Source organism: Armigeres subalbatus, chromosome 3 (assembly GCF_024139115.2).
Source record: "Armigeres subalbatus isolate Guangzhou_Male chromosome 3, GZ_Asu_2, whole genome shotgun sequence".
In the NCBI taxonomy this organism is placed as follows: Eukaryota; Metazoa; Arthropoda; class Insecta; order Diptera; family Culicidae; genus Armigeres; species Armigeres subalbatus.
The window spans coordinates 2,480,893-2,505,590 of record NC_085141.1 but is presented as its reverse complement, the minus strand read 5'-3'; the positions used below and the strand labels follow the sequence as shown (position 1 = coordinate 2,505,590).

Genomic DNA, 24,698 nt, shown 5'->3' with positions numbered 1-24,698 from the left:
GAAGAATCTGAACCCAAAATGACCAAACTGGTTGATTATCGTATAATCACTTCCTCGGTGATTATTTAGCGGAAAGGTGCCAAAAATTAGTCGTCTAACAATGCTACACTTGCAAATTGAACGAACCTGTTTTGGTGCAAACATTTTTGTCCGCAAAATAAAAAAAGATCTACAATAATTTCTAAATCTACCATAGCGACTGGCGCCTGACTTTCCGAATCACTGATATGTGATATCGGAAGGTTTCTGTGAACATTTTTATCTACGCTTAAAATAGGTTCAAGCACGCACCTTGGTGACGAAAGTGGGCGTCGTAAAGGGGTTTACCTTATTATCAGTAGGAATATCTATGCTTACAAAGTTCAAATCGGACGGATGTGTCTGGTACGGAAAGAGTTCTTCTGTTCCTTGGAAAGCAAATCTACGATTATGGTATCTTATCATTGTTGCATAATTCGTAAAAAAAATCGGCAAATTTGGAAGACTTCAAATGATTCTTTGTCGGATATTTGGTTTTACTCATTCCACATCTTAATACCTATTTCTCCAGTTTGTGTTTTAAAGTTTTGTAATCTTAACCTGACAGTTGATCACCGCATACATGTTTACACTTTGCCTAAATACTTATTCAATTATGATTTGTAACATATTTTTAAGTACGCTTAGTTTATCAAGCTGCACAACACAGTTCTTCATGTTGGAAACTGCTTGTTATCATGTATTTCTATGTATGTATGTATCCACTTTTGGATTCGATCAGTTAACATAAATCTAACTTTTCGTCGTTAAAATAGTCTAAATAAATTAATGATATTTTTATCTTTTGCAACTCGTTGATTTAATAATTATTATGAAACACATCACGAAAAAGAAGTTTAAAAATCAATTGTAAACCTGAAAAGTTTGACTATGAACAATGTTCGGAAAGTTTGACTATGAACAATTTTTAATTTGAAAATGAACAAATAAAGTAGATTTATGAGAGATATATTCCGACACCCTTTGATCATGCTCCGATTATTCGCCCTTGGTTTTTTTACCAACAGATTATCTTTTCAAAACTACATCAAACAATATCGCTTCAAAAAACCAAGCAGAACAGCTCAGCCATTGTTCGTGACCGAAATTGAGCGTGTCAAAATGAATTGAATTGACACTTTTGGAAAGTCATATGAGTACTTGCAGTTATGCGCGGCGACTCTATACGAGTGGATCTCACTATTGCTTGCCACTGCCAGCGCGAAGTTAACTTCCAACAACCATCCAGCAGGTGTCATTATTCGACGGTGTTCGATAATGGATGCTAATTTTGTGCCTGTGCCTCACACGTACTATCCGTTGAGATTGCAAATAGGGGAGACGGGAATCGAAACGTGTCCCCTCAGGGTTGATCGATTTCCTCTGCGCGATGCGGTCTTCGCCGAGAGGAAGGTTTCCTCCACAGCGTGCATATTTCACACTGAGGCCTAGAACGTTCAGTTCTCGGTTAACATTTCCGATGAGCCTGTTGTCGAGAGTGGTATTACTTTTCATTCAAATTACATTTGTGACCAACAATCGTAAAATTAGAATACGATCCTCATCTGTAGTTTACCGGCCTTAAAAACATCGATCATAATTGATAGGCAATTATCGAATGTTATGCGCGGTTTGAAGGTTGCTAAGCACCAGTAGGTTATCAGAGGAGACGTCTAGTCGATCTCCTCTCGGCACATGAAACCAGGCGCCAAATGGCAATTACTACATTATCTACCGTGCCGCCTCTCGATCCGCATATATTTTTTAATTTCATAAGGGCTATGACACACGATCATATCCTTATCATTGATGATGAATTTTGCGAATCATTAGGCTGGTATTAATTAACCCTCACGTTCAAATATGAAAAAGCGATGATTAATACTTCAGGTCGATCGGTTAGCTTGCCCTGCTTGTGGACTATACGCAAAGCAAGTGCCGATATCTTTTGAAATATGAGCACTTCTGTACGGGCAATTATTCTAATGTATGTAAAGTGAGCCACATTTCGACACCGATCCGTTTTGCGATGTCTGCGGCAATGACTAAATCGACCCAATCTGATGGCGACAGCAGGATCCGCCACCCTAAGCGCGACAAAATGACGAAGCGCGCGTGAACAATAAATTATGTAATTGGTTTAATAAAATTATGATAGCCTTGCAGTAATTTGTGTTGCTAATTTGTGTGGAATATGGCGTCGCTGCGGTTGTCCTACCTCTGCATTGGTTGTCAGACCGACAGTCTCGCCTTGCGACACATTCGTCATATTACTTGCGGTTCTAGAACCGTCCGAAGTCACTGAGTCAATCAAATCGTAATCTAACCGTTGTTGGTGTGACCGATGGGAACCGCTTTTTATCGGGTTCCAAAGATAGACCTGAACCTGAGCACACGAGAGGCGATGGAAAAATTCATTAATTACTAATCGGTTCTGTTCTGCTTTGATTAGAGAACTGAATCATCCGCGCTTTCGAAATTGCTTGCACCTGGCAATAACTCGAAGTAGGTACCGCCATTGAGTGTGCCGGCGTATTAAACACCGTAATGCGATTAACACCTTCTGCCCGACCGATATCTAAACCAAATAGCCCTACACTTGACATCGCCGAGGACCGGCAGAGTTCGGTGACAAGGTTAGAGGCGCGTGATATTGTCAAGAGGCGTCTTCCTTTACGCAACGCGATTATGTCAATATCGCAATCTAGTGACCTGGATTACATTCCCGTCTTGTGATCAACAGAACGTGAGTTTGTTTTGAATAATCGTTCGAGCAATATGTGGCAAAGATGGTCACTAATAAGAACAACATATGTGAAGAGTGGATACGCTTTGCATCTTGAAGAGTTATCCGTGCAGAAATAGCTTGGGCTTTTAGACACACTAAGTTTAAATGCCATTTCTAAATTTCCGGTAGAATTAATTGCAACGTTGTTCAATTCGCGAATGACTGCATTCATTCATGGATTCGTCTTCAACAAACACTGAGTCGGGTTTCAATAGTAAATAAATTACGTATCTGAAGGGATCTGAAGTAAGAAAAAGAAAAAAATTGTTGATCCAGGTTGACCAGATTAAGGTCACTCCTGACAGAATCCAAGTTTCAAAGCGTTCGCGTTTTCGGGGGCACACCACTCGATACGGAGGCGGCGGACAACTGTCATTTTTGTTGATTATGCTTTGCTGCGTCGCAGCATGCGTGAAAAAATAAAAATGACAGTTATGCGTTGCTTCAGTATCGAGTGGTGTGCCCCCGAAAACGCGAGAACTTTGAAACTTGGATTCTGTCAGGAGTGACCTTAAGGTCCAGTTTACTTTCCGTAGACGCGCAATTTAGATCGATTTGGCTGCAGTAACTTATATATGTATGACTGAATTTTGTTGAATAATCAAATGAAACTTGTACACAACATGCGCGCTGCTAGGGTTGCAAATCTAACTTTAAAAAAATCGATTCTCAATTCCTAAATTTATTTAGACCTCATATTTTCTGACTCCTCTAATCATTTTTAAAATTTGAAACAAAAAATCGGAAGAGTGCTGTTTTTTAAGATCGGCCTAACATTTTCCCAATTTGACTTAAAATTCCAATAAACGTTTGCACCGGATATATTAGTTATGGTGGTTCAGGAACCTTCTTACAATGCTGCAAGTTCCAAGAACCACTGTTTTTTTTTTTTTGAATACTATGGAGATTGTTCCAGCTCTCCTAAGGATCTCAGAAGAGATTTCGGGACGATTCCGGTTGCTGAGATAACATCCAGAATTATAGGCACGTCCTCCAGGTGCCACATCTCCTTCAACTCCTCCGCCAAGTCGTGGTACTTCATCTTGTTGGAGAATGTTGTTTGGACATCATGGTCTAGCGGTACAGCAATGTCGATGAGGGTTACTTGCTTCATCCTTTTGTCGTAGGCCACAATATCGGGCCGATTGGCACGAATGAGGACATCCGTTATGATCTCGTGATCCCAGTACAGCGAAACTATTATATATTTGTAGTAGGCGAGAAACTGGTTAACCAAGTTGTGCTTTAAAGCAAGCTGTTGGTGCCCAATCTTGGCTACTTCGTTATGACGACCGAAATATGCTGAATCAGCTAAGGCTGAACACCCGGACACGATATGTTCGACCGTCTCTCCTACTGAACTGCATTTCCTGCAGCTTTTGTTTCACGTTTTCGTGCAATATATAGTGCCGATAGTTCTTCATCGTAATTACCCGTGCATGGATGGCTACCATGAATCCTTCTGTTTCTGAGAAGAGTTCACCCCGCACCAGCCACGTATTCGACGCCGCTTTGTCGGTATATTCCAGCTCCAGTTGATGGGGGTGCGTCCCATGCAACTCCTTCTGCTTCCACGATGCGATCATCTCGTCAACAGTTTTGATGTCGCAATTCAGCTGATAGTCTTACTGTGCCAGATGCAGGGCACTGAATCCGTGGTCAGCTTCACATACAGCGCGATAGATTTCGTGGCGGTTCTGGCTCTCCACGAAGTATCTCCGCAACTACTGGGTCTGGGAAACACATAGTGTCTGTATTCGGTGACGCTTCTTTTTCTTACTGTACGAGGCAGGGTGACTCTCTCAAGGGACGATTTTGGATGGCGCATGCTATGCTTAGTGAACGCAACTCGTACTGCTCGTTTCTTACGCCTCCAAGTCAGTCTTCGTCCACTTCACCATCCCGAAACTGTACGTCAGGGCACAGCAAACCTGTTTATCGCCTTAACTTTGTTACCGGCCGATAAGAAGCTTTTCAAAATACCGTTGACACGATGTAAGAACTTTGCCTGCAGCTCCTTCTTGACCATCGTGTGGCGAATTCCCTTCAGTTGCAGGAAATCTAGGAACTTGTACGTTTCGTCTTCAACCATGTTTCGAATCTCTTCCTGTTCGTTGACGCGGAAACTGTCGGCATCCACCAGATGACCCCGGCGTAGATGTATGGATCGACATTCATCTATTCCAAACTCCATCCGGATGTCGTTACTGAATACCGTTACAAGCTGCAGAAATTGGTGCAGCTTATCCACAGATTCCCCAAACAGCCTCAAGTCGTCCATAAAGAAGGTGTGTGTAATGTGTGTACTCCTTTCCCTACTCTTCAAATGATAGCCATAGTTGTGTTGGTTGAGTGCTCTGCTAAGAGGGTTTAAGGCAAACTGCATTAGCCTGATGACGTTACGGTCTATCTTATACAACTTCACTACCTTAAGAAAGTACGAGTGAGGTATGCCTTTTAATAGTCGATATACGCCATGCTCAGGTTCCTTTGCTTGCGGGTGGCCTGCCCAACAACGACTGCATCGATGATGAACTGACCCTTGCAGCTCCGGTTCTGGGTTCTGCACCCTCTTCGCTATTACCAATGACAGCACTTTGTACAGACTCGAAAAGCACGTTATTGGTCTTTACTTGGCTGGGTTCAAAGTGTTCCGATCCTTCGGCAGAAGATAAGTGACACCCCTAGTGATGAATTTCGGTAGCTGCCCGGGGTTATCTAGTACCGTGTTGAAGCATTCCGCCATCCGCCCGTGGACCGTTGTGAGTTTCTTATACCAGAAATTATGCATAAAATCGGGTCCTGGTGCAGCTCAATTCCTGGTATACCGGGTAGCCTCACGTATGTCTTGGGCGGTCACGTTGATAGCGATCATGTCTCCAATTCCACCACAATATCACTCTTCTTCTGCTATCCACACCACACCCCATCGCCGTAGCGTATGACGGGGTTCTCCCACAGATTGGACCAAAACTGCGTGACTTCTCCAATCTCCGGAAGGCCTTCGCCAAAGTCGGCTTTGTCGTTTCGGATGTGGTTGTAGAACTCCCTTTCGTTGATGTTGAACATTCGGTTTTGCTCCTTCCTCTTCGAACATTCTCCATAACGTAGCAATCGTTTAGCAAGAGCACTCAACCGCTGTACTTGGGTGTCGAGGATCTCAGTTATGTTCGTCTCGGTGAGATCACGGAGTTCTGTGGGTTTCACAATTTCAGCAACATTCCGAACTAGCTTCGTTTATCGATTCCCCTGCTTGTACTGTGTTAATCGTCCAACATTTGACCGCCGTGTGGCGATGCGGGTCTCTAGAAGTCGCATCCACGCGGGTTTTTGTACTTTCGGGCGTGCGCATTCATCACTCTCACCTTTCGGGCGCGTTCGCAATCCCAACGTCCTTACAGCAGCCACTGCAGCCGAATACACGATAAACTGCAGTTCCGCAAGATTCTCCACGGTTTCCAAGTACTGTGGCAAAATACCCTGATTAAGGATGGTTACTGCACTCGTCAACCGATAGGAGTACTGCAATTTGGGTATCCAATGCCGGGACATGGGGTCTGTCCTACGGAATTGTGTAACTGCTGTGCCCATATGAGTGGCTAGTTCGTCCTTCAGTTGCTGTCGTTGCAATTCCACTATTGGTTCTGGAGCGGCAGGTGTAATCGAATCGGGACGGTTACTTGCGATTGATGCATCCAATCCAACAGAACTCTTTCTCGACGTATCGATCGATCTTTCCTCATCATCCTCTCTTAGTTCCCTCTGCACTTCCCGGTTAATGTACTCTACGTCTACTCTACGGAAGATGAATCCTAAATTCTGATTGGCTTTATTGACGACATGGCTGTATTGTTCACGAACATTTAATACTGATTTTGGCATAACGCCAAGGTTCTTTACAGCGCAGTGCCTTTCTAACGTTTCCAGACGATGAGAGATTTTTTTTCCTGCTAAACGAGATGATGATGCACTTCTTCATACTGATGATCAGGAAATTACGTCTACACATACAAATAACGAACATGACTCATATTTCGAACACACTCTTCTGTTCCGATCTTGATCCTCTGTATGTAAAACCGATGGAAATTGGAGAAGTGCAGAACGCCTTGAGCTCAATTGATCCAATAAAGGCCCTGGTCCTTACGCCGTTGCATAATAAGTTTAGAAACTCTCAACCAAAAACGTGAATACCTGCAGAGGATAATTGCTTTCGATCTGCTAAACCACCGGCTGGAATGTCCTGTCCGTTTCAGTATGTATGTTCTTGCGCGCCGATCCCGTCAACGGGAAAATTTTCAGAAAGATGAAGGGAAGTTCCAGGAGACTTCTTTGTAGATGTTCTGGAGGGCCCTTGGAAAGGATTTCCGAAGGGGTGCCTGAAGGAATTTTTCGCGGAGTTCTTGGTGAAATTTCCAGAGTGTTTGGGAATTTCCGGAGGTATTTCTGGTGAAGTTTTTGGATTAAATTCTGGGGAAACTTACGAAAGATTTCATGGCAGAATCTTTGGGAGAATTTCGGTAATTTTTTCATGGAACTTCCTGGAGAGCTTCCCGAAGGGGTTTCCGGAGTAGTAGATATATGGGAAGTAGTACGTATGCGGAAGTTTTTGATGGAATTATTGGAGGACTATTCTGAGGAATTCCTGGATGAGCTTCTGGGAGTGTCCTTAGGAGAATATCTGGATAAACTTTCGGAGGAGCTCCTGGGAGTGCCGTAGAAGTTTCTGGGTGAAGTGAAAATTTTTGGAATGTTTGTTTAGGGAATTTACAGTTGAGTTCCTGGAGGACTTTATGAAAGAATTTCCGAAGGCGTTTTTAGGGGAGGTGTGAAAGGGATTTCTGATAAGATTTCCGGTTTTTGGGTAAGCTTCCAGAGAATTTCCAGAGGAATTTCGGAGAAGTCGCAGGTAGAATTTTCAGATAAATTCCAGGAGTTTCTATGGAAATTCTTGGAGGAATTTCTGTGCAAATCTTTGATGTATATCCCCTAGAAATTTCAGGGGGAATGTCTGTAGCAATACCGGTAGGAATTCTCGGACGAGTTCTTAGTTGAATTTCTGGAGAAATCGCTGGATGAGTTGTCTGATAATCTTTTGGGGAAATCTAATTTCCAGATGATTTCGTAGAGGAACTCCTTGAGAAATTCCTGGAGCATTCCATTCCCAGATATCCAGAAAAGTTTTCTTCTTGGATTTCTGGAGGAATTTCCGGACAATTGTAGAAGTTTTGAAACAAATTTCTCGAAAAGCTGTAGATCTGAATATATGAAATATGTTTTTATGCATAAAATAAGTTCTCGCTGATTCACTCCGCCTTGCCGCTCAATTTTAACGGCATGATACCGTCGACATCATTTCAATCAGCACAGTCACGATTGAAATTGCATTCATATTATGTATCAAATACCTATACGATTTGTGCAAGAATTCATGCTATCTTAGGTCTTGGAAACCCCTATCGAAACTATTCGCGACTCCATAAAAAGACTTCCCAGTAATGTAATCGTATGTATGTCTTCCTATCTGTCTCTTGCAGCAACAACGAGATGACCGGCGGCGGGCGAACCACAACGAAATCGAGCGAAGGCGGCGGGACAAGATCAACAACTGGATCCACGAGCTGAACAAGATCATCCCCGCGGAGCACATGAACAGCCCCTCGTCGGACCCCCAGCAGAACAAACAGAACGGTGGCCAGGGCGATAACCTCTCGAAGGGTGGCATCCTGGCGAAAGCCTGCGAATACATCACCCGGCTGAAGGACACCAGCGACAAACTAACCGAGTGCCTTGCCGAAAAGGATCAGATCCTGCTGGAGAACCTGCAGCTCAAGGAAAGCATCAACCAACTGCTGACGGAGAACAAGCGACTACAGTCGGAACTGCAGTTTGCCCTGGCCACCAACGTCAAGATAGAGTCGTAGCCATCGTCGAAAAGTCATTATCATGTTATCATAGTCTAAGTGAAACCTCTAGGTATTTGATGCCCGTTGAACGAGCGCGAACGAGACACGAGAGTGCAAGTGCGAAAAAGAGAGAATTATCTTTACGTATATACATAGGTGAGTGTGCGAGTGGTGTGGTGTGTCCGGTGCATAACAAGGAGGTCCAAACGCTGTGCGATCAAGCTTCCGAAATCCGCTCACACGCACACACTCTCAAGCAAACGCACACGATCACACAAACGTGAGAGTTGAATCGGAGAGAATCAGTAATTGTAAGTATTCGTCATAATTAATTAATCAATCAATTTACCATATTATAGTGTTATTTGTTATATTAATATTATTGCATTGAGAAAAACAGTTCGAAAATAACGAAAACAAAAAAAGAAGACACATACAGAGAGAAACGAGACAAAGTGAGAAAAACAGACACAAGAACGGAGTTATCGAAATAGAGCAAAACTCTTCAAAACACAAAAAAAAACAAATGTTTTGTTAAACCCGTATAATTCAGAGAAACTAGCAAAAGTAAACCTACCCACAGAACATCAATAATCTAATCGTCGTCGTCGTCTTCAACGACAATAAACCACCAATCAACCAAACCAAACCAACCAACCACGATTATTAATGATTCAGTTTTGTGTACGTAACGTATAGGTTCCGCCATATTTCTACTTGGTTCTTGTGCACTGGCAGTGCTGTGGATAATTTTTGTTTTTTTATCGTACACTACTGGATATTGTTTCGTCGCGAAATTCCTGCCTAAGTTTAATATAGGTGCACACTGTTCTTATTTTTGCATATATATAGAGATGTGTAAATATTTGTTGTCCCGCATATCGTTCCGAACTTGTTGTGTTGATTTATTCATTCGACTTGTTGAGTTTGGTGGGCATATAATGGCTTCAGTGGAGGGTCCGAAACTTTTAAGTCCGAGGAAGGTTGAAGAGTTCTAGCGAATGGTATTGAAGTTTTCAAGGTGATGAGTAGTTTCCAAAGTTGGTACAAATCGATGGTTGAGCGTCATTGTGTTGTTTTATTAATTTGATATCCACTCATTTTTGTCATTCAATTCTATACCTGTTTGTGATCATTGATCGTTATCCTAAATTTTTAACCTTTAAGAAAGTTTTGGAAAAGACTGAATATTTAAACAGCTTCATTTTTCATAACTGAGTCGACAACAAGGAGTTTGCAAGGACAAAGTTCGCCGCCTACTTCATCGGACGCCAAGTTGCATCATGCTTTAAATCAAATCATCGTGAATTTGTTCGCTTGACAAATAATCTCATTTTGTAGTTTGGTATCTGGCCACGTCCTTACAATTTTATTTCCTTGGCATAATCATAAATCAATCGCATTGGTTGCTATCGAGCACTAGCACGACCTTCCTACAGTTTTTTTCATTTTCAAGTTCGGTAGCGCACACTACTGGCCGAAAACGGCTTTCTCGCGCTACCGTTGACGTCATCTTCAATCTCGTCGCCGTTAGGATATTTAATAAACTTTTTGTTGAAAAATTAGCCCAGTTCTCTGCTTCTGGATGTCGTTGTCATTGCCATCCGCCTGCAGGCATCGCAACAAATCAGGCAGGGGTTTCCTTCCAAGCCTCTGCCTACCAGTATATTCAGCTTCAATTATCGTGATGATAACACAAAGCGCTCATGCTTTAGGAGGAGTTTAATCTTGAAGAGCCGCTAGAAGTTAGGCAGCAATAAAAAAATGTGATGTGTGTACAATATCACTTAGACAGCGGAGCTCGTTTCGGTCGACGTGGCCACGGATGATGATTTTTATTTGGCTACGGTTTCAGAGCTGCTGCCTCGCATTTGTCGCCGGAGCAGAGGTGTTAATGCGATCGCCATTATTTCGTACTGCGAAACGCCACCAAGTTCTGAGAGCTAGGTCGTGATCGATTTCTCCCTCAGGCTGCGATTGATGCTGTGTTTGTGGGTAAACATAAAGCAAGCTCCCGCGTTCGCTTCTCAATATCGGAGATCCAGTCACTTGCCTCAGACGACGTAGTCGCTTACGATTATTTTGAAACGGTGATAATTGATTTATCCTCAAGGTATGTCTGGCGGGTGATAGCAACACACGGTCGCCGTCGTCGCAATTGCGAGTATTGGACATCGATCGCGATCGCGATCACTTGGAAACACGTATTGTTGTGAACAGATTATAAGTATTACAAACACCGAGCCCCGGACCTTGTCCGAGGCTGATCTGGAATCGGTAGGAAAATATTTGTTTTGGTATTTTCCGCACTTTGATGTATTTGAATCTAGGGATCTAAAAGTTTAAACCATATTTGCGCAAGCATTCGTCCGGGGTGACCTCAGTCGTCACGTCGAGTGAGGTCTAATTTACAATCCTAACCATGCCACTGTAATTTATATTGCAGCGTGACTGCGTTTACCTAAAGCTAGCAGCGATTTAATGTGCTCGGAAGGTATTCTTTTTCACCGCCGGTTTTTCCATCGTGAATCGTGCTGTGCTGATAAGAAGCTTATAACGGATGTAGGGTAGATAGATCCATTTCCACATAATGCATTAAAAGTTCAGTTTAAAGTTTAAAAGTTCATATTTTCTTCTGGTCGTTGGAAACAAAAATGGAACGCCAAAAACAAAGTACAGAGCACTTTGTTTGAATAGTAAATTAAAATAATTCGCAATGTTGTTCACAACTTTAGTTTAATCGATACTATGCAACTTTGCAACACCATTTGTCAGGAACTACAAATTACTTCATTCACTTTTAATAATCCCAACACCTATAATTAAAATCTTGGTGATTTTGTATACCAATTACCGTAATTCCTTCACCGGGCAAAACTACAAAAATAACCAACTGCGCAAGTTTTCACACTCACGTGCAGTGCCGTCTTGCACAACGAGTAGGTATTCAAACATTCCCCCTTGTGTCGTCATCAGGGTTTCACATCAAAGTCTCCGAAGCAATCTAACTGCGGGTAACCCCGATACTAAGTTACAAGAAAGGTAGCACCATACCATAGCCTACTACGACGACGATATTGCCCACACGCTGCAGTAATCAGCAATTCATACGTTCGTACGTACATGCGCCATATTCCCCGCTTCTAGTCAATTACCAATAAAAACATCAATCGACCGGATTAGATCTCTATGTAATCAATTGTTACAATTTACAAGCAATTAACGGTTATGGCAGCTATCTGCTCTATGTAGATCGGCAGACTGTCTGTAATTCCGCGGAGTCCGTTGGCTTTCATTCACTTCCATTTTGTAGGGTCACTATTTCCAAGAAGCAATGTAAGGAAAAAAACGTGACTTTCAGTCAATGAAGCGATTAAGATGCGCTCTACGAAAAATTTACAATTCGACCGCTAATTATCGGTAGGTAGGTAGGTAGGTACGATACATGTCATCTAATGCCGGTCGGTGCGGTACTTTACTGATAGTGTCGGGGTATTTGTCGGTAAACACACTCCAGCTGCCAACGAGTCGTCTTCGCAATAAACCGCTTGCCCGCGTTTTACTTTTACCGGCCTACTAAGTCCCACGCTAGAGATGCCGATGGTTGCAGCAACGGAAACGTTTGCACAGTTTGACATTTGAGTTGGTGGCAGTCTCAGCAGGCGACACCGAGGGGAATAATTGATTTATTTTAAATTTATTAAACCGAGGATCGAGGAAAGCACGCTTGTTCTGGCCCGCTCAGTCTAATGTGCGATTGCGATTCTGGTTTGGACGGTTATGAAGAATTTGAGGTTAGGATGATGATTATGGTTTAGTATTTTCATCACCAATTAGCAAAAAATGGTTTACGAAAGCATTAAATTTAAATAAATATAATGAGTGTTTTTAAACAAATAATCATGAGCTAATGTTAAATATGAAACATAATTGCGTTGGTATTTTTTTTCTATGATTGTTGTCGGGTTTTCCTAAATCAATTTCTCTGAAACTTTTTGTTTTTACACATGCAAACAATTCATGTAACTTTCGAGCATATTCCAGAATTGCATCCTGGTTATACATTCTTTGGACATGAAACATAGACTGGCAAAAAAACAGTAAAACGTACAACTAGATGATAAGAATCCTTAGAACAGTTATCATTTTGTATACCCGAGCATTTTGGTATGTCGTGACATGATTGTCATGCAGTTGTGTTCAGTGACGAAATCGTGTTATCTTTTTTCTTAAAATCATTGACGTCAAACTGCTGCACTGAAGCATTCTGAGGATTGTTGACCTATGGCATGACAGTCGTCGATTTCCTTGTTTTATCTAGTATGAGATAAACATTACCAGGTTGTTTGATAACTAGTGCAGAGATATCTCTTGCAGAGGAGTTTTTTGAGGTGTAGGTACATCTAAAACCATTTTTACAAACCACAACCATTTTACAATTCCGTCGTACATGAGAGCTTGCAAACCGATACAATTAAAACGCCAGAATGACAGTTGCAGTTAACTCATGGCCGGAACGATGGATGGTTATTCGACGTTCACTGGCTTGGCACAACCGAAACGACCACGGCCAACACCGGAGGTAAACCCACAATAATTTAGGATGGGTTTAAAATCACCGGAGGTAAACCCACAATAATTTAGGATGGGTTTGGAGTTCTGGACGAGAGTTTTTACCTGGATGGCGTTTTCAGCTTCATTGCTTTCACTGTCTCGCAAGGCTTCAATTAACTTCTTTCTAATTGATATGTAATAAAAGCTGGCTGTTTAGACATCTGTCTTATTTGGATATTGCTTTGAAAACGATTTCAAGCAATGGTGCATATCCATCCAGAACCCTCGATCAAGCTAATTTCCATCTCTAATGGCCGCCCGATCCAGCAAATGAGGATGGCTGCATCCTTTCCTGTGGGTGATGGGTGGTTGTGATGCTTAGCGCATATTAAAATTTGTTCTCGGTTTCGTTTAACCTGTAATACACGGAATGCAAAATGCGAAAATCTCACACATCTCGAAATGACAAACACACCACTTGTTACAGACTTTTCATCTGAGATTTTGAAATCTGTTTCCATCTTCGTGTGGTCAGGTTTGGTCTCCGTTCAACGCTTCGATAAAGCGGACCATGTCGATCAGAGCAGATTGAGCGGCATTTTAGCACCGTTGTAAAAAGTAACACACCTTTGGAAAAAAGCTCGTTTGGAGAGGTGGGACTGCATGAAAGATCTAAGACCATGCGAGTCCCGGTTGAGGAAATAGAGAAGCCAACGTACTTTAAACTGTTGTCTTCGGATTGGTTTGCACCATGAAAAAATTCACATAAAAATAATAAAAATCAGCCGTTTTAAGGAAAGTTGTTGTAATTTAGGTAAACCGGTAAATTGTTGACTTCTATTCGCACTGAAAGCGACAGTGTATTGTGATCAAACAAAATACCGAAAACGCACCGTGGCAAGACATTTAGTAAAATTCGCCATTCGGCATAAGTACGTTGGGCGTAACGGACGTTTGGCACAAAATGCATCAAATGACAGCTTACGAGATATAGAAGGGAAATATATGATGTGAAGGTCATTGGACTTAATTCTGCCTTCTTTATGGCGTAAGTAAGCTGTTTATTGTTCTGCTCCTTCTAAAAAATGATTTTTCCTAGAAAATGCGAATAGTAAATAGTTCCTTCCTTCTTCGCAATAATTCAAATCACCATTATGCCAAATCACCCTTTGCTAAACGGGAAACAATCAAGTTTAAACCATATCCTGTTTTGTTTAATCCCGGCTAAATACGGATTTGGATGGAATAAGGTTTCATTTTCTCTCTGTTGAATTTGAATGGCATCAAAATCTCGCCTATCCAAAATTAACTTAACGGTTGAATAGGGCGATCCATCCGGACAAATTGGTGGGCGTGTGGTCTCTTCGGGCGAACTTAAATTGTTGCTGTGCTATTCGGATGTTTATGTTAGAAGCTGCGAACCAATGCTTCTTTTAATCGATGTTCAAAAAGATTCCCGATTGAACCCGATTCGTTCTCCAGCAGCGTTGTGGATAATACAGTTCTAGTATTCTTTCGGTTTAAAAAATGTGACTTTTCGAAATCTCAATTCAAACGTTAGCAAAACCTGTCTCATTGCTCCACATGATGATTTGTGTGTGAAAAGCAGATTCCAACCTGATTCCAAATAAACTAAGCAAGTTCTAGAGGTGAACCAGCCAAGGGCTGAACGCTTCTTTGATAAAGAAAAAAAAAATAAACCAAGTACTACCTGGGGAAATCTCGCTTAACTTTTCAAAAGGACCTAAGTAACATTTTTTTCATGAATTAATTGATAATTTCCGGTCTTTTACTATACCAAATCCGGACCAAATCGCAAAGGTCCCGATTCTGTCGAAAACAAACAATGTCTGTTAAACGTAGTCTCGTCACTTTTAGGTTTAGTTTGAGTTTATTTCGGGAAATGTGACAGACCTTAAACCATCCTCATATCACACGGATCTACAATTGTTGTTTATCACTAAATTACAATCGATGATAATACATGGTGCGCAGCTTAGCTACAGAGTGTGATAGACTAAACCATCATTTAGCTCAGTAATCTGGGATCAATCTTGCCTCTCTCGATTATTTATTGGATCAATAATATCTTGCGATAAGAATTCCAACATTTTTTGTGACATAACTTCCCTGACTTGTCGATTACTTCGATTTTTCTGTCCAGTATTCCATCAAAAACGGTAGATGTGCGCCACACATCCAACAATTTTGATCTACGATGATGTCTGTCTGAAAATTCCGTTGGTTTCCGACACCACACCAGCCTGCGCAATTTTTCCAACTGAAATCTTCATGATTAAGTATTTTGGAGCGTTTTTACAATTCTTCCATTTACTTCCACTATAATCAACTTTGTTTTGTTATCGATCTTATAGCTGTGAAACCTTCATATTGTAGCTCCACTGGACTCATTCGGCGTGTCCTCTGAATTTCCATTCAACTACATTGTTCCAAATTCCACCCCTTGCGATGTGTTGAATTCGAAAATTCTATTGGTAACAAACTCGTTCAATCTGGATGATCATGACGACTTGATTTCTTGATTGCTTGATTTCCTATCTATGTGAAACAGTCAAAGGCACTTTCACGTTTCAAGTCGAGGGTAGGACAAAAAGGGGAAATGTCGATTTGGGCAAAAGTTGAGGTGTTGAGAATTTGTGCACATTTTACATATAATCCTATTTTAAATATAAAAAAAATCTGGACTTTACAAAAGACCTTCCGGACCGAATCATCACAAAATTTATAAAAGTTTTTCAAATATTCTGGACAAATAATTGCTGCTTAAGCAAAGCACGAGATCAAAAAAGATATCGATTTTTTTGACGTTGTGAAATCAAAATCTATAGCAGAAAAATTTTACTGCAATATAAAATCGAAAACTATTCCTGCTGTTGTCCTATGTTGATTCTCGATGAAAAAATAAGTAATTAGTTTGATGTCATTTCGTACATATTAGAAATCTGCAGTAAAATGGAATCAAATATGTAATCAATAATGATAAACAAAATTAGAAAACAAATTATCTTTACTTCCCAACAAACATTGGAAGCTGGTAGAGCGGTAGTCTTCTCCAGCTAAAAAACTAGCTTATTTAGCCTAAATTGTTTGTTGGGTTGTCATAAGACGAGTTCGTACAATTCTATTTAATTCCACCCCTTTGACAGATACGCATTTTGACCTTAACAGTAAGAATTTTAAAGTCGAGACAAGTACGAGACACTAAAGACGGCCTTACTGTTGAGGTCGAAATACGTATCTGTCAAAGGTACAATCAAGTGGTGGTAAGAAATGAAATTGTAGGAACTCGTCTTATGACAAGTAAAGACATTCCACTAAAAGCTCAAAATAATTTTCTTACCAAATTATGATTCAATATGATATTAACATCGAAGTATGTATTCCTTTTGCTCTCACAATTGTGTGAGACTTTACTCAAGTTGTTTATTTCGACAGAAATGGGTCGTACTACAAGTGCACGATCCATCGAGCACTAATTAATTATACAACTTCTCGCGACTAGAGAAAAAATCATCACATTGCTCGCCCGGAGGCTGCTAAAAAATAAATAAAGAAGGAAATATATTTGAGAAATGCATTAAGCTAGATTTTGCTAATCTGGATTTCCAAAATTATTGTAAAAATATTGCACTAGTGATCATTTACGTAAAATTAAAGATAATTTACCTTGTATCAATTCGACATATTGTCTCTTCGTCTTTTTGATGTTCGATCTTTTCGTCTTACAGACCATCATGGAATGCTTCTGGTTTTCGAAAATTTTAACAAGATCCCAGCAAAGGTCACATATCCCACAAAATTCTCCAAGTCATTAATGTTCCAGGCAATTAATATTAACTTCTTGGGCAATTAATTGCGAACTACCAGGACCTCGTGTGATCATCAAATAATATTTAGGAAAGTTCATAACATCTTAAAATGATATTCCATGTGGACTTAGGGATGTTGACGTTTCCTTTGATTTCAATAAATCCTTTTTTGGTTTTTACAAATCTTTTTCCCGTGGGCTCCTAATAATTTATTTAAAAGTGCTATAATAACAATAAAAGGCTGATTTTTTTTATATTAAATTTAAATTAATTTCATCTTCAGAATAATACAATTTTTGTTACCTCTGGAAAACCTTGAGACATCTTTGAGCATTTTTGGGATCAAACAATACTTCTTGCAGTCTTGAGGAACAATCAGCAGACTTCTTCTTCAGGATTCAGAAACCTCTATAATTGCGGGTATATAACTGCCAAATATTTGATGATATTTTTGTAGAGCTAGAAATCAAATCTATCAGATTGTATTGTGACTAAAGTAATTACCTGGATAATATGTTCTTACCATAATCATGGGTAGAACAATGCCTTCACTTCCACACCCAAGAACATTCATGCGTAGGACATGTCCTACTTGTCCTACCCACTCCCAACGTCACTGGGAACAGTTATGCTTTTATGGGCAGTATAGAACTTCATTTTCGTCGAATCCGCCTAGAAATACTATCGCGCTACAAACTGTAGAACATTTTTATCTTTGTAGTACGCCCAGATGTTGTATTTCTCTTTCGGTTTTAAGATGATGTATTTTTTTCGGATGGCTTACAATAAATCGTTCTGTGTCATCACGACTCGTGATTCACGAGACGTCGTCTGATCGAAAATTTCTACGTGATCTGATTCATCTATTGAATGGCAACTAGAGTGGTTCTGTAGATTTTTCATTTGCCTTCAAGTTGGCTTGAATTTCTGCCGTAGAGCAGATGTGAGACTGTCCTGAATGTCAAACAATCTGCAACTCGTCCAGGGCCTTGACGCCAGTATCAGCTTCAGCAGCACAAGAAAACGGCATCTCTTCGGCATACTCCTAAAAAGGCACTGGTTTTGGACTCTTCAAGATTAATTGTTTAATCATATCTGAACAAAAAAAAAATCAAAATTGCTATAAAAATATGTTTGTTATTGACCTATATGAAAATCCATTTAACACATTTTCATTTAGGTTACCATTTGAATAATTGTTTTCTTAGGTCAAAACAACCAAATTGTTATCATAATCTTGGGTTGGATATTGCTTCGATATTACAGGGAGAAGAACCGACAAGTCCTTTTCCTACGCTACTGATCTCTTGGCACATAATTAGGCATATCCGATTCGCCAAGAAAGCTATTCATTTGTATCTGTTCCCTATTTGATTCCGATGGCGAAGTTTCATGTCCGCTAAAAAGTACATTTTTATTCGATTTGGATGTTGGAACATGATGCTATGCAGCTTGCTATTGATTTATAGGTGCCTCAAACCCCATTTAAAAATCCGTAGCGTAATTCTTCGCGAATGTGTGAGAATGCCTTGAACACGACACCCTGGTTCGACTTAGCACATAGATTGTTCCTACCTGGATTTTTCCTGATATCAGCACATGTCAACAAAGATCCCGACTACGCCATAATGCTACTTTATCCAAAATACGGACAAATCGATGATATTAATTGATCCAGTCGTTCGCAACATCTGGGACTTCATCATTGTTTTTTGACTGTCAGAAATATTTCAATTTTGCCTTGAATATGGGGTGAAAACGAATGGAACGTATTCTGGTGGATCACATCCCAAGTAACAATTTCCATGCTTGTTGGATTTATTTAATTCTTTTAACGGATTTATGACAGCAATCAGCGTGGCTAGTAACTCAGATTTATTGGCATTCGTATTGCTGTCAATAAACCTTTCAAAATCTTTGACTTTAAACGTCAAATGCCGATTGATCTTATGAGCAGCTTTGCGGTTGTAATGAAGAGCATAATAAGTCCTATTTTTAAAGCTTGTTCAAAGCTACAATTTTTGGTTGTAATGTGACCAAATAAACAACCCCAATAAGAATTTTGCTTTGCATAGAGTTTGTAACGGTTAAAAATAAGAGCAATCCCAAGTAACAATGAAGCTATATGTGCTTGCAAATAACACAACCATTAAAGTTGACTTAAAGAGGAAAAAGGCCCTTTCACGACCGAAATGATGCTTCATTACTTTGACATGTTGAATAAAGCATAAGTAATGCATCGCTGCATTCGTAATGCTGAACTAGTGTATCGTTGCTTGACAATTGGTGAATAAATGCATCTTTACATCGTTAAAACTGATCTTTTTTAGCATTTATTATGCTGATCTGTGATTGATGCGGTAAGACGCGCGGCTACAAAGCAAGACCATGCTGAGGGTGGCTGGGTTCGATTCCCGGTGCCGGTCTAGGCAATTTTCGGATTGGAAATTGTCTCGACTTCCCTGGGCATAAAAGTATCATCGTGCTAGCCTCATGATATACGAATGCAAAAATGATAACCTGGCTTAGAAACCTCGCAGTTAATAACAGTGGAAGTGCTTAATGAACACTAAGCTGCGAGGTGGCTCTGTCCCAGTGTGGGGATGTAATGCCAATAAGAAGAAGAAGATGTGATTGATTACATGAATTATGGCATGGTGCATTATTTTCAAGTCGGTGATATTTTCACTGAAAATCATGATTAAAGGACATTTTCACCGCGTTCAACAGTTTATTTTTAATTGATTTGAATTACAAATATTTTGGAGTAGAATATCAATAGATTCAGTGGACATGTACGATATTGTTGTTGTAATTATTTTTAATGTATTGCCCAAAACTACATTATTCCGCTGACGCGTGATGTTTCAGCTTTCACCAGAAAATCTAATGCGCATTTCATTTCGATTAAAGTACATCTAAAAACAAATCTGAAAAAATATTATTTTGTAGTCATTCTAATCATGATTGGCATTAATAATTCATTTTGTTATTATTTTTCTGCAAAGCTATTTCTCTTTTTTCGAAGCACATTTTTCACCAAACTCTCAGAGCCAAACTTCTTTTTTGCGTGTGGTTTAAAAAGGGGTTCTTTTTACTCTTATAATAGCCTTATAGTGGTTATCTAGAGACGACCACTTGGTCTATTCGATAATTATTGAAATGTCACTTTTAGGTTTAATTTAAGTTTAATTCTCCAAATGAGACAGACCCTTATAGTGGCTATCAGAGAGTTGTCGTGTAAAAAGTGGTTTTATTAGTAGATCTTATAATTTGATCTTGAAAACCATTCCTTGAGCGGAATAAAATGTTACTTGGGATATGAGCTACTGGGGGTTGAAATGTAGGAAAACGAAGCAAAATCAGTGGCAAGATCTGACCAACCTTTGATGCATAGAATTTTCGCAAGTACATACTTTTCTTCAAATATGAACAGCTACTAAAAACGGTTTTGGAGTTAATTTAGTGAAATCTCTTTATTTGTTACGAACTAAGACTATCTCGATTCCATATACGGGATATTGAGAACAATACAATAGATTGCAAGCTACAAGGTGGTGGAATTGAAGTACCAGCTCGTCTTATGGCAAGTACTAACATCGGTTTTGCTAAATCAGATGTTTTTAAATTCATTTTTATAGATTTAAATTTGAAACTATTCAGTTATCAAATGATTAAAATATCCATGTAATAGAAGTCGAATTTAAGAACGCTTGAGGAACATATAGCGTTTTGAATAGCAGCGGTCAACGAGTGTGTTTTAGTGTACAAGCGGTACCCTGCCTGTTAAATTTATGTGAAGCTTGTGACTTATCCAAAGAAAGCATTTTGATTCAGCGAAACCTCAGGGCAATATATAATGGGTATTACTATCTTACTTATCTTACTTATCTTACTTATCTGTAAAAATTAAATGGAATTGGGTTAGTATGAAGAAATTCGAAAAAATGGCGAAAATACTACTAATACGGCCTTTTAGAGATCCGAATATCTTCAGCTAAATTTTTACACCCAACCAGCGGATGGAAGATTTTAATACAGTTCTGCATAAGAACCTTACATATTTTTTTTATGTCTCTGTTAGGAAGACTTTCAGCCCAAGGCTGGCTCGTCTCGTCTTACAGAACTTGTATAATCGATTTCTGTTATTTTGATAATACCATACAGAACCATATCAAACAGCTAAAACAGTAGAATATCACCTTGTTCTAACGTAACCTAAATAAGCCTCACCGCAGTAAGGTCAATGAACTCCGTGAGCCAGTGTTGCCAAACTTTTCCAAGTTAACTTGAACTGCTAGTGACATTCTACAATTTGATTCCATTTTATTTGTTTCCATTCAAATATAACTTCCTGGCGATTAGCGACAGATTAGTTGCTCTCCGAGATTTCCGTTAAACCATCAAATTAAGCTTCAAATTAAATACATAATCCCTTTGAGGTAACCCTAATAAGCTGGCGTGAATATGACACTCCACATCCGGCACTGCCGTCGACTACGCCGTAGTAGTTAACGGGAACAGGAATCTTGATTGCGGCGTAACTTCTTGTTGCTGTCCGGGCGCGACTAATTCCCCTGATAGGAGAACGCGTCAAAATCTCGTGGTTCGGTCTGTTTGTTTTCATTCGGCGTCCCTCAACATCGTCTTCGTCGTCCACCAATACAGTGCCCGCCATGCTGGTTGATAAGATAAAGACGCATTCTTCCAAAAATACACTTCCCGGTGCTTGCTTTGATTAGGTGCTTACTTGGGCCTTGAGGACACTCCACCACCGCGGTTCAGTGTGGAAGATTTACACCGGGGTAAGGAACAATAGCCTCTGTCAAAAAAAAAAGCAACTACCTGACAGTGTCATATCTGGCTGTCGCACACTCATTGTCAAGTGCCCTTCTTGTTCACTTGCCCATCGTGGAAACAGCGTAGACTTTATGAAAGAAGGGCAGGGTACGGCTCACACCTGCTTCGATAGCGGTTGATGGAAAAACGTCACGCCGGTCATATGAATGAAACGTAATAATACGAGCGGGCGGATTTCTGATAACCGACGCTCTTGTCGTCCGTCCGGTCCACTTTTGTGTATACAGCCTTGCGTGCCGTCTCGGTCGTGGGTTCTGTATCGAACTGCAACGGAAAATAAATCAACCTGCAGCTGCGCGAGCGATGATGGGAAGCACCTTCGCGAGCACGACATCTCCAGCAAGGCCGTTATCTGGCTCGTTTGGCGTATCGGCGGGAACAGGCGTGAAGGAGGACGCGCGTTACCTTTATACGCATTATTTGGCAGATGGAAATTATCTTCTTCAATTACTTGTTTGGACGTTTGGGATTCGGCCCGGGATCTGTGGACGAGTGGACTCCGCATGCGTATTGTTGACTGACTGACTGATAGCGTGCGATATGTGAAACACGACGAGATGCCCCTGCGGTAGTCCGTCATTGTTGAGACCGATTGTATTGTAGTTTGTCTGATAATCAACGAAAATACAGCGATGGAGATTTATCTGTTGTACGGATAGTTGTCAGTGATTAGGGAAATATATGACCGATTTGGTGAATCTATCAGGATAAACTGCTGAACGGTAGTCGTTTGGACACATTCTAGAGGTTTCATATTTTTTCAAAAAGATAAATGGAGAACAGTCAGTGGAGTTAAAAAAAATGTTTTTTAGTCTGTCATAAGACGGGTACTATTCCATTTGAATCCGACACGTTGTAATCTTTTCAGATACGTGTTGCTACCTCGAATGTTTTTTAGATTTCTCGAAGAACTCATCACAGACACTTCGATAATCTATGTTCCCATTTTTAAGTAATTGATACTATTTAAAATTGTTTGTAATCGTTATAGGGTACATATTTCTAAGGATTGAACATGTTGTTTTTTTAACATTCTTGCAATCTTGTTGGAATTGATTTGAATACTTCTTTAAAGGTATCTGGACTGTTCTATGCGTTCGTGAAAACTTTTAATTTCTAATTGAAATTTTCAGCTTTGCTTAGAGTGTCGATAAAGTCAAATGTCATTATCTAAGTTGTATGGACATTATCGATTATCATTTTCAGTAAATCATAAAAGTCCGAGTGATACATTCAAAGATGACGCGCCAACATTTTGCTTGGGCAGACAAGATGTTTTGCAAAATTCAGCAAAAATCAATTCAATCTGCTGTTGCTAGTTAACCTCAATTTTGTTTTCGAACAGCCAATCAGTGACGATGCTATGAAGTAATTTAATGCGGTTGATTCTTATGTGACTCATCAACTTCTGGGGGCCGATCCCAATCGGCTCAGCCAGTGCCCCAATCGTCAACGACGGGATGGCGGCGATTACGGTGTAATTCCGAAAACACGCATAAACACACAAAGTCATTTCGTTATTGCACCCCGGCGAAAGAAATCGGACTGCGATTCAATTACACACATTAAATGTAGATTACTCACTGATAGCAATTTTCCGTTTTCGTTGCCATGATAATGACATCGGCGTGTATGACAAAAGCTGGACTACTGCGATCGGTCGTCATGGCACAGAGGTAGGCGCGTATTGTGCATTCGAAAAACAACTGTATGTGATATTGAACAGCGTTCTCTCACTTTTCCTCGTCACGAGGCCCGGGCGATTCAGCCACTGATTGTTGATATTTAGAATGTCTTCTAAACAGTTGATCGGATAATTTACTATCATTCCCAGTAGAAGCCAGCAGCACGAGATGCACGTGCGCACATGAAAATCGCGTTTTCGCCATTAGTGTGCTGGCTTATTCCGAGACCGTACCGGGCCGGGAGATGATTGATTTATTGAGGGAAAATGGCAGAGGGCTCCACCGGACATGGATATTCATTAGTGACGAGGGGCGGTGTATAGAATTTGTACAATAGCGACAACAGCGCACGATAGTTATGTTTCATTATCGATGAGAAATGAGCGACATGCGAATTCTACAACTTGTAACAACTAGCGTGCGCCGCTTAGTAGGCTGCGACGTGGCCTGACAGGCGGAGGACGAGTTGTTTTCTGGGAAGTTGTTCGCTCGAAGGTTTCTGCTGGCGGGATGCGCTTTGTTGACATTTGATCGGATGATAATTGAAGAAGACAGTTCGGAGAGCTCTGATCCGGAAAAATTCCGATGGAACACTTTGAAGAAGAATTATAGAAATTCTTACTTGATAGCATTTATGCAGTTGAGTCACTCGAATGATTAAGTCCAAGAAATGTAGTTTCCATTATATTTAAAAATCTTCTAATAGGAGCGCAACGACCTTGATGATGTCTCTGTGACATAGATGTGCAGAAAAGCACTGTTTTGACCTATAAATGAACAAAACATTAGATGTTTTATCATAACTTGGCCTCTTTTGAATTCGGTTTTGATCAAACTAGTAACGATTGAGTTTACTACCGAGAATGCAATTTCCCACTTGTAGAATTGATAGCACCGACATCTAAACCACAGCTTTTGAATAATTTTATTTTATGGTCAATTTGTTATGAATAACAATTTGAAGTCACTCATATTCTATTAGTGAGTTAAATTACCCGTCTACTCATATGTTATTAGTGAGTTAAACTACCCGTCTAACTAATTGTATCGACAAAGA

General features: G+C 40.3%; 1 protein-coding gene across 7 annotated transcripts in view; it reads left to right on the top strand.

The window, feature by feature from the left end:
• LOC134220478 (upstream stimulatory factor 1-like) overlaps positions 1-13,474 on the top strand; it is a 55,771-nt gene extending 42,297 nt beyond the window's left edge. For all 7 annotated transcript variants that reach the window (XM_062699532.1, XM_062699534.1, XM_062699535.1 and 4 more), the window contains one exon: positions 8,344-13,474. In XM_062699532.1, the coding sequence (XP_062555516.1) occupies positions 8,344-8,730 (387 nt within the window). In that variant the 3' untranslated portion in view covers positions 8,731-13,474. The remainder of the gene's footprint in view (positions 1-8,343) is intronic.
• Positions 13,475-24,698: the final 11,224 nt, after the last annotated feature.